Source organism: Brassica napus, chromosome A4, assembly GCF_020379485.1.
Source record: "Brassica napus cultivar Da-Ae chromosome A4, Da-Ae, whole genome shotgun sequence".
NCBI classification, from domain to species: domain Eukaryota; kingdom Viridiplantae; phylum Streptophyta; class Magnoliopsida; order Brassicales; family Brassicaceae; genus Brassica; species Brassica napus.
In genome coordinates, this window is record NC_063437.1 from 20,014,197 (window position 1) to 20,031,249 (window position 17,053).

The 17,053-nt window shown below is 34.6% G+C and overlaps 3 protein-coding genes across 5 annotated transcripts; 2 read left to right on the forward strand and 1 right to left on the reverse strand.

The window, feature by feature from the left end:
• Positions 1-1,569: 1,569 nt before the first annotated feature.
• Positions 1,570-5,847, forward strand: LOC106447522 (potassium transporter 2). 3 transcript variants are annotated; one of them, XM_048778655.1, is made up of 11 exons: positions 1,570-1,666; positions 1,998-2,024; positions 2,275-2,331; positions 2,399-2,633; positions 2,707-2,952; positions 3,043-3,096; positions 3,167-3,427; positions 3,511-3,563; positions 3,759-3,876; positions 3,959-4,213; positions 4,545-5,847. In XM_048778655.1, exons 3-11 carry the CDS (start codon positions 2,293-2,295, stop codon positions 5,636-5,638), a joined length of 2,355 nt encoding a protein of 784 aa, XP_048634612.1. In that variant the 5' UTR covers positions 1,570-1,666; positions 1,998-2,024; positions 2,275-2,292; the 3' UTR covers positions 5,639-5,847. The 3 variants fall into 3 exon arrangements, with proteins under 3 accessions (XP_048634612.1, XP_048634613.1, XP_048634611.1); XM_048778656.1 differs by lacking the exon at positions 1,570-1,666 and adding an exon at positions 1,838-1,869; XM_048778654.1 differs by lacking the exon at positions 1,570-1,666 and adding an exon at positions 1,877-1,906.
• A 4,679-nt stretch (positions 5,848-10,526) lies between these two features.
• LOC106447521 (mini-chromosome maintenance complex-binding protein) lies at positions 10,527-13,927 on the forward strand. Its single transcript, XM_013889457.3, has 11 exons — positions 10,527-10,730; positions 11,457-11,570; positions 11,672-11,779; positions 11,857-11,988; positions 12,063-12,104; positions 12,184-12,303; positions 12,385-12,621; positions 12,701-12,817; positions 12,883-13,221; positions 13,304-13,599; positions 13,681-13,927. The coding sequence occupies exons 1-11, from the start codon at positions 10,563-10,565 to the stop codon at positions 13,793-13,795; spliced, it is 1,788 nt and encodes a 595-aa protein (XP_013744911.2). The 5' UTR covers positions 10,527-10,562; the 3' UTR covers positions 13,796-13,927.
• Positions 13,928-14,086: 159 nt separating this feature from the next.
• On the reverse strand, positions 14,087-16,528 carry LOC106448950 (mitogen-activated protein kinase kinase kinase 17-like). Its single transcript, XM_013890763.3, has one exon. It carries the CDS (start codon positions 15,397-15,399, stop codon positions 14,365-14,367), a length of 1,035 nt encoding a protein of 344 aa, XP_013746217.2. The 5' UTR covers positions 15,400-16,528; the 3' UTR covers positions 14,087-14,364.
• Between the last annotated feature and the right edge of the window lie 525 nt (positions 16,529-17,053).

Genomic DNA, 17,053 nt, shown 5'->3' on the forward strand with positions numbered 1-17,053 from the left:
TGGTATCGTGTGTGTGTGTGTTTTTTTTTATTTGTGTGTGATTTTCAACACCCCCTTATACCGCTAATCGTCTATGCCCTTTTCTTATTATATTTTCTTAATGATAATTCAAAATATAATATGATCCATATACGTCACCATTACTGGCATTTCAACAGTATATAAGTCTTGTACAAAAAGAAAGGAAAAAAACATATGTTGTCTACATTTGAGTGATGCATACACCAAACTGAAAAGAACACCATTCCCAAAAATCACGTATGAAGCTTAAAATGTTATAATATATATTTGGTCTTTTGCTTATCATAACACAAATGTTTGTGTGAATGTGTGATTTGTCGTCATGCATCGCATATTCGCATGCATATAATACCAATACATTATATGACTTGGTGGAATGTCCCTTTATGCGTGCACTGAATCCACCGACCAGTCTACTAGATTGAATTATATAATTATAGAAAGATTGATTGTGAAGAGCAAGCTGAATCGATTAGGAATAGTATTCCGATTCAGTTTGGAAATTGTTTGATTACAATAATGTCAAAAGTGAGAAAGTGGTCGAGATATATACAAATCTAATCCTTTTTGTAAGTGGCAATTAATTGAATGTATAAAGGTTGAACTTCTGAAACACGTAACTAAAGGGAAAGAAAGAAACATAAAATTAAAAAAGAGAAAGAAAAAGAAAGCAAAACTGAAAAGGAGCACCAATCAATGACATTTCCAAACACATTTATACTCGAAAATTCTAAATAAGAGACTAATAAAAGAAAGTGGTATTTATGATGTGATGGAGATTTGAAAATCGCAAAAAAAAAAAGATTAAGAAAAAGATCTTTAAAAAGACATCTTTTAAATTATTTCATTCTCTTTATTGTTCTAAAAGCATCTCCAACTCCATTCCATATTTTACTCCAAAATTAAGAAAATAGAATGGGAAATGGAGTGATGAACAAAAAATAAAAGGATTACTCTATTTATTTAAAGAGTAATGCTTTTATTTTTTATTCATTATTCCATTTTCCACTCCATTTTCTCAATTTTGGAGTAAAATATGGAGTGGGGTTGGAGATGCACTAAGTATCATAAAAACACAAAATACTCCTATGGATTTTAAGACTTTACATCAATAAAGTTAGATATTTTGAATTTTTTAAAAAAAGCAAAAAATAAAAATAGATGTTTCAGATACAAAGGATAATGCCATTAATTAAACCACTTAATGATTCCCCATATCCTGCTATTTTATTTATTTGTTATTTTCACCATAATGGTAAAAAATCTTAAATACTTTGTACAGTTTCATTAAATGTCTTTGCATTATAATCTAGTAATCCACCATTACTTTCAGTTTACCAGTAACCTCTTTATAAAATGAAAAACGTAATTTGAATCGTTATCATAGAGAAACCAACTACAACTATTTTTTCACAATCACGAGGGAAAACGCGTTTTCTACATCTTTAACCAAAAAAAAAATGGTTACAAAAATTACTGATTTCTCGTCAACACGACACACAAGTGTTCTCAAAAGACCCTTCGTTGCCTCTTAACTGAAAAACTGAAACCTTTAAACCAAAAAAAAAAAACTAAAAGCTTTGTTTTTTCTTTAATCAATGAACAAATCTGGAGCTGCTGCATCAATGGCGTAAACTCAGGTTGGGTAAGTAGAGAAAATCAAAAAGAGCATTTCTTTATTTCTTTTTTCTTTTCGTAAAAAGATGTAACTATCACTCACGTGTTTGTGTCTCTTCACCTGTAAATGATTCTCGCCACGTTTGCTCTTTCAAGCATGTGGAGCCTGTGAGAGCTCTTATCTTTTTCATTTTGCTCAAATAAAAATCGAAACTTTACCAATTTTTTTCTGTAAGTGGAAACAAATACAGATGTGGCCTTGTGAGAGGCAATAAAGCTAATAATTGATTTTACTCCATTAATGGATGCTTTGTGTGTTTGGTTGGTGTGAAGTCAATTGATTTTTTTTTTTTTTGCAGGTGGGTTCGGTTCTCCTTGGTAAAAAGGTTAGAGCTTTATGGTTTTTTGCTTGTGGGTTTATCTTAATTTTGGGTAAAAAGAGAATCAATCAGATAATAGTAATGAAGCATGTGCGTGAATGTGACCTTGTTTTGAAAAACATTGTTGAGTTGTCTTCTTTAATTGTTCACTCTCTTTAAGCTTTTTTGACAAGACTCTTCCTTTTCCCCCAAAATTACCAAACTTTCTTTGGATGAGATTCATCAAAATCATCTTTTTTTTTTTTTTAATTTACAGGTTTGAGTGAACAAAGCCATGGATCTCAATTTTGGAAAATGCTGTGGTTCTAAGAAGGTTTGTGGATTTTAGTATTTGAGATTTGTTTGGAGGTTTTCTGATGTGGGTTTTGGAACTGTTGCAGAAGGAGTCATGGAGGTCTGTTATGCTTCTTGCTTACCAGAGTCTTGGTGTTGTCTACGGAGACTTGAGTATCTCTCCTCTCTACGTCTTCAAGAGCACTTTCGCTGAAGACATTCGTCATTCCGAGACAAACGAAGAGATCTTTGGTGTTCTGTCTTTTGTCTTCTGGACTCTTACTTTGGTCCCTTTGCTTAAGTATGTCTTCATTGTCCTTAGAGCTGATGACAACGGAGAAGGTAAGAGAGACACAGACTCTCTCTCTATCTCTTTCAGACAAGTTTTGCTTATGTTTTGAGTTTTGTGTCTCAGGTGGAACTTTTGCTTTGTACTCACTCATCTGCCGTCATGTCAAAGTTAGCCTCCTCCCAAACAGACAAGTGGCTGATGAGGCGCTGTCCACTTATAAACTGGAGCATCCGCCGGAGAAGAACCATGACTCTTGTGTGAAGAGGTATCTTGAGAAGCACAAGTGGTTACACACTGCTTTGCTGCTTCTTGTTCTTCTTGGGACTTGTATGGTCATTGGAGATGGTCTTCTCACTCCAGCTATCTCCGGTATACATTAACTTCTCTCTGATAATGTCTAATTGCTGGATAAAAGAGTTTATAATCTTCTGTTTTTGATTGTTTGTTTGTTGTATGTAGTTTTCTCTGCTGTGTCAGGTCTTGAGATGAACATGTCTAAAGAACATCACCAATGTAAGTGGTTTAATGCTGTTACCTTTTCTTGAGTTCTTATTGAATGATCTATGGCTTGCTTCTTTTGCAGATGCAGTGATTCCTATAACATGCTTCATACTGATCTGCCTTTTCGCGCTTCAGCATTTCGGAACACACCGTGTTGGGTTTGTCTTTGCGCCTATTGTCCTCACATGGCTGCTCACTATAAGCGGTATAGGCTTGTACAATATAATACAGTGGAACCCTCATGTGTACAAAGCTCTTTCTCCTAAATACATGTTCATGTTCCTGAGGAAGACTAGAGTAAGTGGGTGGATGTCTCTGGGTGGGATCTTGTTGTGTATAACCGGTGAGTTATTACAAATCTTTTTAGTCTTATGTCTCCATAGTATGGAAATGTCAGTCACTTAACCTGTGGAGTCTTTGTTTTAGGTGCTGAGGCCATGTTTGCTGATCTTGGTCACTTCAACTACGCTGCAATTCAGGCAAGTTTCTACTTTGGTTGAATGCTTTTACTCAGTGTTCTGAAAAAAGCAGTCTACACTTTATTTTTTTTAAAATCGGTCTAGGTGTCTGCCTAATCAATAATCTTATATAAAGCGTCTAAATACCGCCTAGCGATTTCTTGAACATTGCTTTTACTTATTGAGTGATTTTATGTTTTGTTTTGTTTGTTGTAGATTGCGTTTACCTTCTTGGTGTATCCAGCTCTTATATTAGCCTACATGGGACAAGCTGCTTACCTCTCACAGCATCACAACTCTGCTCACGCGATTGGATTCTACATCTCTGTGCCAAGTCAGTATCTTCTTGCCTTTGTTTTCAACTCCATTTAGAAAACAGAATCTGAAACTTTTCTTTTATTGGTTTTTGAATTCAGAATGTGTGCATTGGCCTGTGCTTATGATAGCCATTCTTGCTTCCGTTGTGGGAAGCCAAGCTATCATCAGCGGCACTTTCTCAATCATTAACCAAAGCCAGTCTCTTGGATGCTTCCCTCGCGTCAAAGTCATTCACACTTCAGACAAGATCCATGGTCAGATCTACATACCGGAGATTAACTGGATGCTCATGGTTCTCTGCATTGCTGTTACTATTGGTTTCAGAGATGTCAAACACCTTGGAAATGCATCAGGTATAAAAATCCACTTACAAGTTCAACTAGATTTTGATCCGCGTTTCAAAAGTGCATAATTTTTTTTTTGTTGAATGCATTGATAAAATTTGCAAGTTTTACTAAAAATATCATTTAAAAGCTTAATATTATAATGTTTTGCATTAATTTGTGTAAATCATTTATTTAGTTTTTGCTCAATAGATTAAAAGTTTCTGGTAGTGTAATTTTTTATAAAACTTGGACTAGACCTTTTTTAGTTTAAATGTTAAAGCTTTTGAAATGATTATAATTGTTTATTGTCAAACCTTTATGATGATAATTTTAAATTCCTTTGTGTGTTTTGTTACAGGTTTGGCTGTAATGGCAGTGATGCTAGTAACAACATGTCTAATGTCATTAGTCATAGTCCTATGCTGGCACAAGCCACCGATCCTAGCCCTCCTTTTCCTCCTCTTCTTCGGATCAATAGAGCTTCTCTACTTCTCAGCCTCACTAACCAAGTTCCGCGAAGGCGCGTGGCTCCCCATCCTCCTATCCCTCTTCTTCATGATCATCATGTTCGTCTGGCACTACACCACCATCAAGAAGTACGAGTTCGATCTCCAGAACAAAGTCTCCTTAGAATGGCTTCTCGCGCTAGGTCCGAGCCTAGGCATCTCTAGAGTTCCGGGTATAGGTTTGGTCTTCACCGACTTAACCTCAGGGATCCCTGCGAACTTCTCTCGGTTCGTCACAAACCTCCCTGCCTTCCACCGAGTCCTCGTCTTCGTCTGCGTGAAGTCGGTCCCTGTCCCTTTCGTTCCAGCTGCTGAGAGGTACTTAGTGGGCCGTATTGGGCCTGTCGACCACAGGTCTTACCGCTGCATCGTCCGGTACGGTTACCGTGACGTCCACCAAGACGTGGACTCGTTTGAGACGGAGCTTGTGACCAAACTTGGTGACTTCATACGTTACGACTGGCACAGAAGAACAACGCAAGAGGACGACACGGTCCGGTCCAACGAGTCCTCGAGCGAGTCGAGGTTGGCTGTGATAGGAACAGTAGCGTACGAGATAGAAGAGAATCTCCAGCCAGAGAGCGTGTCCATCGGATTCACGACCGTTGAGAGCATGGAGGACGTTATAGAAATGGCGGCGCCATCGACAACCACCGTTAAACGCGTTAGGTTTGCTGTTGAGGAAGAAGATAGGTACGAGGAGGATGAGGAAGCGGAGGCGGAGCTGAGGAGCGAGCTGAGGGATCTGTTGGCGGCGCAAGAGGCGGGGACGGCGTTTATATTGGGGCACTCGCACGTGAAGGCGAAGCAAGGGTCGTCGGTGATGAAGAGGTTGGCTGTTAACTTCGGTTATAATTTCTTGAGGAGGAACTGTAGAGGACCTGACGTGGCGCTCAAGGTACCGCCGGTTTCTCTTTTGGAAGTTGGGATGGTTTATGTTATTTGAGTGTTATTATAAGAAAAACAAAACTCTAGTTCATGTGTTGTAAATTGGTGATGTTTTTAGCTTTTGAGTTGTGGTTATACTTTTCGGACGTTATCGTTGTGTTTGTGTCAGTTTGGGTGTCGTCAAACTTTCAGCAAAACTTTTGTCCGAAAACTTGTTTAGAAAACAATATTAAGTTGATTTTATGGGAGAGTTGAAGTCCGTTAGTATATGGTTTGATCAATTGTTTACTAAATACTAATGGTTTAAAAATTATGAGATGAGTTTCAAGGTCCACGAAATATGATTTATTATCTTTTATGTAGAAAAATAATTTAAAAATATATATTTAATATAGTGCAAAGCTTATAGTCTGATACAGTTGAATTTGAATACAGTCTGATACAATTGATTAAATTTTCATAAAGTAGGTAAAACTATTAGTCGTAAAATTATTTGTAATAATTCTAATAAGTTATATAATAAATAAATTAGTGTTAGAAACAAAAAAAAATGATTTAAGGTGGAACATCATATACTAATTAGTATCAAACTATCAATATGTTATATCCGGTGTACTAGGTGTTTTGCCCACGATGCAGGCTTAAACATTCTCATAAATTTTTGAAAAGTTCTTTGTATACTATACTAGTTATATTGTGTTTTCCAAAAAGAATTCTTGCGATCAATTTAGTATCATCTATGAATTGTCTACTCTCGAATATATAAATATATATATATTTCTGAACAATTAAATATTAAAATATATTAGTGGTATAATTTAAACTTGGGTCTCTAGTCAAAAAACAAAACTTGTTTCCAATTTATGTAAAGAATATTATTTTTTTGAATGAGCAAAGATTTAAGGATGGTTATTGTTTTAAGAACATTAACTTGTTATTTCTGAACAATTAAATATTAAAATATTTTAGTGGTATAATTTAAACTTGGATTTCTAGTCAAAAAGCAAAACTTGTTTCCAATTTATATAAAAAATATTATTTTTTTGGGAATGAGCAAAGATTTAAGGATGGTTATTGGCAAATAAATGTTTGAGAACTTTAATTTTTTTTTTTGAGATTCTACTCCCATAATAGTTTAAGGGTTTTTGAAATATTACTAATTAATTGTTATTGATTCGAAGATTTTCAAATTTCATCAAAATTCTTTATTTATTTATGATAATAGTTTTTCATTCTATTTTAACAAAATTTAACGTTATTAAAATATAATTTATCTTTTTTATTCATAAGATGCAACTTTCAAAATATTTTGGCAATTAAAATAATGGATGTAAGATTTAAAATCTACTGTGTAATTTGTTATTTGAATATCACAACAAAAAATTACATAGCAGTAGAGTTTAAGTTTTTTTTAACTTTAAGTTTTGAGATTATTTTTTAGTGTTTAGGGTTAGTAGAGTTTTAGCGTTAGATGGGATTTATGGTTAGGTTTAGGTAGGGTTTTAGGGTTAGGTTTAGGCAGGGTTTAGGGTTAGGTAGGGTTTTTAGGGTTAGGCAGGGTTTAGGGTTAGGAAGGGTTTAGGGTTAGAAAGGGTTTAGGGTTAAAAATGATTTAGGGTAGGTAGGGTTTAGGGTTAGTAGGGTTTAGGGTTGGTAGGGTTAGTGCTAGGTAGAGTTTAGGGTTAGGTAGGGTTTAGGGTTAGGTAGGGTTTAGGGTTACGTAGGGTTTAGGGTTAGGTAGGGTTTAGGGTTAGGTAGGGTTTAGGGTTAGGTAGGGTTTAGGGTTGGTAGGGTTTAGGGTTGGGTAGGGTTTAGGGTTAGAAAGGGTTTAGGGTTAGAAAGGTTTTAGGGTTAGGTAAGGTTTAGGTTAGGTAGGGTTTAGGTTAGTTAGGGTTTAGGGTTAATAGGGTTTGGAATTAGGTAGGGTTTAGGGTTAGAATGGTTTAGAGTTAGTAGGGTTTATGGTTAGATTTAGGGCTAGAAAGGGTTTAGGGTTATGTAGGATTTAGGGTTAGGCAGGGTTTAGGGTTAGACAGGGTTTAGGGTTAGGTCAGGTTTAGGGTTAGAAGGGGTTTAGGGTTAGGTAGGATTTAAGGTTAGAAAGGGTTTAGGGTAGGTAAGGTTTAGGGTTAGGTAGGTTTTAGGGTTTGGTAGGGTTTTAGGGTTAGGTAGGGTTTAGGGTTAGAAAGGATTTAGGGTTAGTAGGGTTAGGGTTTAGGGTTAGTAGGGTTTAGGGTTAGGTAGGGTTTAGGGTTAGAAAGGTTTTAGGTTACGTAGGGTTTAGGTTAGGTAGGGTTAGTAGGATTTAGGGTTATGTAGGGTTAGGGTTAGGTCGGGTTTAGGGTTAGTAAGGTTTAGGGTTAGGTAGAGTTTAGGGTAGGTAGGGTTTAGGGTTAGGGTTAGGTAGGGTTTAGAGTTAGGAAAGGTTTAGGATTAGGTAGAATTTAGGGTAGGTAGGGTTTAGGGTTAGGGTTACGTAGGGTTTAGGGTTAGGTTTTAGGTAGGGTTTTAGGGTTATGTAGGGTTTAGGGTTAGGTTTTAGGTAGGGTTTTAGGGTTAGGTAGGGTTTAGGGTTAGGTAGGGTTTAGGGTTAAATAGGGTTTAGGGTTAGGTAGGGTTTAGGGTTAAATAGGGTTTAGGGTTAGGTAAGGTTTACGTTTTGGGTTAGGTAGGTTTAGGGTTTAGGTAGTATGAAGGGTTTAGGGATTAGGGTTAGGTTTATGTAGGGTTTAGGGTTAGATAGGGGTTTAGGTAGGGTCTAGGGTTAGGTAGGATTTAGGGTTTAGGTAGTAGAAAAGGTTTAGCGTTTGGTTTAGGTTGGGTTTAAGGTTTGGTTTAGAATAATGCGTAGGATTATAGGATTTAGGGTTTGTTTGTTTTTTTGTTTATGCATTTAGTTCTAAGTTTTTCGGATAAAATTTTATATTAATATTATTCCTTCATAATTTTTCGTAAAATGTTAAAATTTTTAACGTGATTTTTAATGTCCTTAAAACAAAGTTTGTATTTTTTTATTAAGTTTTTTGTGACAATAAGTTGAATATATCTTAGACCACAAATCATAAATATTCTTAGTCTTATACATTTTGTTCTTTAAGTTATTGTTACTTTTATTTCTTTTTATACATTTCTCTTAATATTTATGTATGTATCCATAATATTTTTTAAAAAAGATTTTTCATTAGCGAACGTATTTATTGTAGTTTTAAATATATTATAGTTTTCGTGTACTTGGTTAAATATTTTTGGCGTTGGTGGTATTTGAAATGGTTGAGAATCTGAATGGATATTTACTTTCATAAAGTTTTTGGTGTATGTTTAAAAATAAAAATTTATAAAGGCTTTTAAATCATATAAATATAATATTCAACACACTACTGTTGGCTGTTTATATACTTAAAATTCTCAAGTAGGTAATTGCAAATTTGCTGAACTCGTAGATTCGATGCTACTTTATAAATTATCACAGGATGAGATACGTATGGTAAAAATTGCTTTGATGATAATATAACGTCCATATCGTAATGTGTGTTTTTTTTTTGTTTTATCTACTATGTATTAACAAATAATTAACACATTCAATAATATTAAAGAGTAAAAAGTCCTGTCAATTGTTTATAGTATAAGCCCAATGTTAAACTCAAGTCTAGCCAAAGAAATAAAACCCAGAAACACGTGTCAGTCTCTCAGAGAGTGACTTTCCACGTAGATAGCTTAGGAGAAAGGCAAACATATTTATATATATATATAGATTCATTACTAAAATAAATCTTAAAATAACTCAATATTATATTTTTAATTATATTATTAAAAAATTATTTGATTAATATTTAATTATATAATTTATGATTTTAACGTTTTACTAAAATACTTTTTCATATAACAATACAATATATATATATATAAATTATTTTTTAATTATAATTTTTAGATTTTGGATAATTCAATATTCTATTTTTAATTATATAATTAATAATTTTATTTAATTAATATTTAGTTATAGAATTTATGTTTTTAACTTTTTAATTAAAGATTTTTTTAGATAACAATACAATATATACATAAGTTATCTTTTTTAAATTATATTTTCAAATTTTGGATAATTCTTAATTAATATTCTTAATATTAATCAATTATCTAATCAAAATCAATTAAAATTTCGTTCTTATTTTTTAATCTATTTATACATTTTATTCATTAAGGGTTAAACGATATTAACCACTCTAATTTTCAACTTGAGAACTCCTTTGCGAAAATTTACTTAGCAAATAATAGTTTTAAATTATATAATTAAAAAAATTGTTTGATTGATATTTATTTATATAATTTATGTTTTTAACGTTTTACTAAAATACTTTTTCAGATAACAATACAATATATATATAGAAATTATCTTTTTAAATTATATTTTTAGATTTTGGATAATTCAATATTTTATTTTTAATTAAATTATTAATAATTTTATTTAATTAATATTTAGTTATAGAATTTATGTTTTTAAATTTTTACTTAAAGACTTTTTCAGATAACAATATAATATATACATAAGTTATCTCTTTTTTAAATTATATTTTCAGATTTTGGATAATTCTTACTATTCTTAATAATAATCAATTATCCAATCAAAATCAATTAAAATTTCGTTTTTATTTTTTAATTTATTTATACATTTTATTCATTAAGGGTATAAACGATATTAACTACTCTAACTTTCAATTTGAGAGTTTCATTGCAAAAATTTACTTCGCAAATAATAGTATAGATAGATAGATATCAATGTCACCGAAACTTGTTGCAACTTGTACGTATGGAAAACGACGGCGTATTGTTCGTTCGACCAAAAACGGTGCGTTTTAAGCTGGAGGATGGCGGGAAGAACCTAGCAGATATGGCGGGAAAGGCCCAACTATATACACTTAACAAAATGCCCTATGAGCAGACTCCAGTGTTCATCTCTATCCTTCGTAGCTCATCGAGAGATTATGGGAGGACCAGCTTACGATTGTCTGACTAACCCTTTGGGAGCCGTTCGATTCTCATTCGGGAACGCTCTTTCCTCGGGATACGATCCGGCGTCGTCTCACGGAAAGGACTGGGGCGTCGTCGACTTGTTCCGTCACTACTTCTCCGACGAATCTGCTATCTCCCAGGTTTGTTTTCTCTTTTAGTCAGTTTACAAAGTTGCTGCCTTTTTTCGTTTTGGGTTTGATCTAATGTAACTTACCCAACTCATATATATTTATTTTATGACAAAAAGGTTGAAACTTTACTGTAGTTCGAGGTTGTGTCCTAACGAAATTAGCTTCTTTGAGTTTGTGGTCTGACCATGGATTGGTCAATTTGGGTTGGGTTTAGGACAATTGAGTAATGATTCTTGATGTGTATTGACCTAACTCGTGTATATCAATTTTGAGGACAGAAAGGTGGAAACTTTACTGTAATATGAGGTTGTGTCCTAACGAAATTAACTTCTTTGAGTTTGTGGTGTAACCATAGATTAGTCAAATTGGGGTTGGGTTTAGGGCAATTGAGGATCAATTCAAAATGTTTATTGAGTCAACTCGTATATATCAAGTTTGAGGATAAAAAAGGTTGAAACTTTACTGTAGTCTGAGGTTTTGTCCTAACTAAATCAGCTTATTCGAGGGAATTTGGGTAGAATTTAGTGAAATTAAAGTATGGATTCATGATGTGGATTGACCCAGCTTGAGTATTTCAATTTTTAGGACAAAAAGGTTGAAAATTTAATATAGTTTGAGGTTGTGTCCTAACTAAATCAGTTTCTTTGAGGTTTTGGTCAATTTGAGTTTTAAAGGATCTGTTATAAGTTTTTTTTTATAATTAACCAAATTTGTTTTTGTGTGTGTTCACTGTAGGTTCCAATTCTGGATTCGTCAAGTATCAAGTGGGTGCAGCCCAATACTCTTGTTCGGTTCCGTGGAATGATACAGGACATGCTTGGAAATGAATTCTACGCTGGTGCTTACAAGGTATGATTATACAGTATATGATGGTTTCTTCTGCTAAAGATGCGTTGAATTGAATCTTTATTTGTCAATAATTTTTTCTTTTTATTTTCTACTCTGTTAAGGATGGTTCAACATGGAGAACCAATAAGTACAGTGACGTTTCCCAGTTTCCTGACGGTCCTTCCTCTGAAACGCAAGTTTGGGAGCGTCGTCTACTCTACTGTGTTCCAGTATGCTTTCTCTAACGCTGATCTTTATTTATTTGTTCTAGCCGTGGTCTCATAGATGTTTAATCATTGCAATGTAGGTTCCAGGACGAAACCAATGGACTGAATGTTCTTCTATAGAGCTGAAGAACCGCTTTTTGGATCTCACTGGTCAAAACAGGGAGAAACGTGCGAGGGTGGATGAAGAAATGACTGATTCCATGGACTCAAACGTAAGCTTAAGTCTCCCTTCTTTTCTTTCACGTATTAACTGTTGCTCTGTAACTTACTTATGCCACCATTGCAGACTCTTGAAGCTGGGCTTAACGGTTCGCCTTTCAAAAAAATGGTAAGGATTAGTCCCTTATTTAATATATATTTAGCTAATGAAGTACCTCTGATAATTTTGGCATTGATATCTACATCAGAAAGCAGGGGAAGGTACCTCATCAGCTTCAGAGAGTCAGGTTCCTAGGACTGATAATGCTCCACAGAGCTCTGCTCTTCCACCTGCTACTAGTACAGATTCTCTACCATGTCTTGTGAAGGTGAGTATTTACCTTTTTGTTTCATTATATTGTCTGTTAATATGACATTTTAATGAAAAAAAGATTCATGTGGCCTTGCAGATTTATGATTCTCCAGAGTCAGACTTGAAGCTAAATGATGTGGTTGAGTTCCTTGGAGTGTTGACTTTCGATCCAAACACTATGATGGATATGGATTCACCTGGTGACAACACTGATGATTTTTCCGAAGCTGAGTCTGTTCAGAGGCCTTCTGGAAAGGTTCCACGCCTCCATTGTCTTATCCACAGGAAGCTCGAAACACAACACTTCCTGCATGGTTCTTCCTTGTCAACAGAGGCAAGTACACCATTTTTAAAAAAAAAAATCTATAGCTCTTGATCTCTTATTAATCTCTTGTTAATTTATAATCTGGCAGCTTAAATCTCCTCAAATGTTCAAAGAGATAAGAGAGAGTTTGATGAAGCACCTCACCGGTCTACTTGGTAATGATCACATTGCAGCAGAGTTACTATTATTGCATCTTCTGTCAAAGGTAATTAGTTTAAACACATTTTCTTCTTCTTGTCAGATATTATCTGCTAATCCTTTGCTGTATAGGTGCATGGAAGAGTAGATAACGTTGCTGTTGGGAAGCTTTCACTTAATCTCACACACCTTAACAAAGAAAGCATGTCCATCTTCGGTACTCAGCTCAGAGATGCTCTCAAAAGCCTCTTGCCATTCACACAGTCTATACCACTCACTATTGAATATCTCAACACTGCGTCCCTCGGTCCCAAGAAAGACTATGGAACCAACAGATTGGTGCCTGGAGTTCTACAAATTGCTGATGGGACGCACTTGATATTAGACGAAACAGAGTTGCAGCCAGGGACGCTGAACTCTGTTGGAGTTGAGAATGCAAACCTGCTTAAAAACCTCTTGGAGTGTCAGAAGGTAAAATCAAGTCTCATTCATTCTTTAATCAGTTTAATCAGATTCAGATGTGAATGATTGAATATGCTGTGTGCTATTTCAGGTGGAGTATGATTTTCAGTATTATAAAATGGAGATGGCCACTGATGCTCAGATGCTCATCTTCTCTGAGGGGAAATCAAACATAATGCCTGCTGATATGGTTCTACCGTTTCAGCCTTCCCAAGTGAATCCCTTGCAAGTCATCGCACCGGAAACAGCACAAGCTTGGAGGTGCTACTTAGCTACTTGCAAATCCTTGTCTCACTCCATTGGGCAAGAGTTGCAACAAGTATTGGAGAATGATTTGGTTGCAGCAAGGCAAACGGATCGTAGCTTAGGCAGCCAAGACTTGAGCAGGTACTAAAGCGCCTTCCTAAAGGTTTATTCTCATCAAACTTTTGAATGATTTTTCAATTTTGTTTTTGTTGGTTTCTGCAGGTTGTTGACAATGGCTCGCATGATGTCTGTGAGTTATGGTGAGACTACACTCTCACTGGAGCACTGGCAAATGGTTTTGGAGCTAGAAAGACTTAGAAAGGAGAGGCTCAAGTAAAACATGCCTCTTCTAGGTTGAAGAAACGAGATAGACTATGGGTTTGTAGCTTGTTTGGATATTTTAATCTCTACTTGGTTATGATTAAGAACAACAATGGTTTCCTATCTATTGTATTGAGCTTTTAAATGATTTGGAAAAATATATTTTACAAACATAATAATCGTTAATCTCACAAGTTAATCAAACAGAGTAGTGTACTTTAAACTTCAATCAAAATTAAGAGATTCACAATTGTTTGTTTCCACAGCAAGTAAAGAAACAAATTAACCTAACTAAGAACGCCACTAGATTTCTTGCGTAAGAAGTAAACATACAAGCTCAACCGTAACCTATTTAATGTATTGAGCTTTTAAATGATTTGGAAAAATATATTTTACAAACATAATTATCGTTAATCTCACAAGGTTAATCATCAGAGTAGTATACTTCAAAACTGTAATAAATTAAGAGAATCACAATTGTTTGTTTACACAGCAAGTAAAGAAACAAATTAACCTAACAAAGAATGCCGTTTCTTGTCTAAGAAGTAAGCATACAAGCTCAACCATAACTTATCTAGTTTTAACTTAACAACCATTACATAACTCATACATAAACCATTCCTCACTATCAACATTGTTCTTCTCCACCGTTGATTGATCTTTCACTACCGAACCTTCAGCTTCTTGTTTTTTTCTAGGACCAATCGGAGTTGGCAATGGACCACGGACCCTTGGTGTAAACAAAGGACGGTCCAAGTACTGTTTCCTTTCAGGAGGACATGGGATTGGCTGTAAAACTCGAAAAGGGACTACTCTTTGCATAATAAAAGGATGGTTCAAGAGCTCAGTTGCTGAAGCCCTATTCCAAGGATGCCAAGTATGGCATCGCCTCAAGAAGTCTATAGCCACTGGAGAGATCTCTTGCTCTAGCTTCCACACGTAAGTGCCTCCCGTCTCCATCTCCTCTGCCTTACCTCCAAACATCTCAAACACCACGCACCCTAGCGACCATATATCAAGAGCCTGTCCGACCAATCCCTCCGGAACCTCGGAAACCTCCGGAGGCATGTACATATTCGTACCAGCATACTTCAAGGCATGATACGTGTTAGGCTCCTTTGATAAACCAAAGTCAGCGAGCTTAGCATCCCACGGCTCTCCAAAAGAGGTTGAAGGGAAGAGGAGTATGTTATCCGGCTTGAGGTCGCAGTGAACGTAGCCGTGTACGTGAAGCGCTTCGAGTCCTTGTAGGAGCATACGAGTGGTGCGTCCTATCACGTGCTCAGGCAATGGTTTCCCACGGAAAGAAGATATAGCTTCGTCTAGACTACCTTCGGATGCATACTCCATATAGATGGAGCAATCTTTGAGGAACATACCTAAGTGAAGATGAGCACTAGAGGCTTGAACGATGCGAGGATGGTTGCGGAAGTCAAGCATGATCCTAAGCTCTTTCTTGAGATTCTCTTTGAGTCTTATTGAAGATGTTTTCTTAGCGTAACGTCCATGGCCGGGGTGAGCCTTGAGAGTCACGCAACCGAAGGCTCCTTGGCCAAGAACACGGACGGTTTGCAATGAAAGTTCATCTACGTATAGAGGCTCTTCGTATCTAATATCCATAGTGATTTGTTATCTTTAGGGTGTATTGATTATGAAGCGTTCGCTTAATCTCTATTTATAATGAACCAGTCGGTGGATTCTCACTCCACTTCCTGTTAGGAAACAGTTCTCTTAGATTCCTAAGTTGAGTTGAGTTGAGAATTATTTGTATTCTCACTCCTATTTCATTATAAATCTCACTCGATACTAACCGTTTCCTTATTTTCAAGTTGTTCCGTTTGCTTAATCCCCTTTATTTTAATTTCTTTGGATTGAATCCACGTTTTCGTTTGTCTTATTTGAATTTTACTTTGATTTAGTGAAAGATTATTGGTTTATGTATTTTACTAGATTTAGAAGCTCAAACGGAATTCAGTATTATCTGTTCTATAATTTTAAAATTCGTATTAAATCATGTATTATCGATTTTATGATTTTAATTCAAATCTTATTCAATAATTGGAATATATATATATATTTTTATAATGAATCTAAGTAGATTTCTTTGATAAAATAAAAAATTAAATTCAAGAAAGAAAACTTGGGATTTGTAAATTTAATTAAAATTGATATGATAGATTAGATATCAATAAAACTTACTTGGATTTATAAATCATATGTGGATTTTAAAATCAGTTAGAATAAATAAACAAATTAATTAAAAACAAAACTATTCTATACCTTTCTTGATTTATATGACGTAACCAGAAATGTACGTATGACCCGACTTTTAAACAGAACAGTTGGATATAGAAAAAAATGTCATTTTTACTATAACTTTTTTTAGCTTTTGTGTTTTTTTTTAAATTAAATAGATCCAATTAATAAAATTTTAGCACTTTAAATTCTTCAAGTTTTTCTTTTAACTACTCAAATCTCAACAATTATCAATTTTAAACTATTTTCTAAAAAATCGTATTTTATGTTTAATAATGCTAATTGGCATTTCTTGTATTTATTAATTAAAATAATAAAAAATAATTTTGTTCACAAAAATGCAATTATAAAAGGATACAAATATAAGGTAAAATAGTGGGGTATGATGTGGATTTTATTAAACAAAACTATTGTAGACTATAAAAATTGTATGGTTGTTGAATTAATAGGTGAGAAAAAAAATGATGTGGAATATTAAAATGTAATATAGGGCATTGAATACTAATAACCATTGTAGATGGTCTAATAGGTACACTATTGATTAAAATAAAAAAGAATATAAGCAAAGAATATAGTTAAATTAACTTAAAATGTTAGAGATGTACATTGGAGTTTTTATCATTTCACTTTAACAAATTTCTATGAATTTATATACAAAATATTCATATTTTAGTGGGTGCATAAGCCCCATAGTATACGTTGTGCCTTCGTCTCTGATAGTTTATTTGCTATATATTTACATCTTACTTCATTGGGAGCAGTAGCGTGCTTATGTTAGATGAGGCCTAAGGCAAAATCTTAAAAGAAAGTAGATTTAGTGAGGGGAGAATTGAACTAGGGGCCCTTCCTCACACATACACTTCAATTTACCACTATACCATAACAAACATTTTGTAATTTGGGGCCCCAAAAAGATTATATTTATTTGGGGACCCGAGACAAAAGCCTTTTTTAAGACATGGTGGGCACGGCTCTGATTGGGAGTCATTCTCACTCCCATTTCATCTGTGATTGTGAA

Excerpts from the sequence above, each read along its gene's own strand:
- LOC106448950 (XM_013890763.3), bottom strand. The coding sequence starts at position 15,399 with ATGGATATTAGATACGAAGAGCCTCTATACGTAGATGAACTTTCATTG.
- LOC106447521 (XM_013889457.3), top strand. The coding sequence starts at position 10,563 with ATGGGAGGACCAGCTTACGATTGTCTGACTAACCCTTTGGGAGCCGTT. Across the intron at positions 12,818-12,882 it reads TATTGCATCTTCTGTCAAAG|GTGCATGGAAGAGTAGATAA; the intron begins GTAATTAGTTTA and ends TTTGCTGTATAG. Across the intron at positions 13,222-13,303 it reads ACCTCTTGGAGTGTCAGAAG|GTGGAGTATGATTTTCAGTA; the intron begins GTAAAATCAAGT and ends GTGCTATTTCAG.
- LOC106447522 (XM_048778655.1), top strand. The coding sequence starts at position 2,293 with ATGGATCTCAATTTTGGAAAATGCTGTGGTTCTAAGAAG. Across the intron at positions 2,953-3,042 it reads TCTCACTCCAGCTATCTCCG|TTTTCTCTGCTGTGTCAGGT; the intron begins GTATACATTAAC and ends TGTTGTATGTAG. Across the intron at positions 3,097-3,166 it reads GTCTAAAGAACATCACCAAT|ATGCAGTGATTCCTATAACA; the intron begins GTAAGTGGTTTA and ends CTTCTTTTGCAG.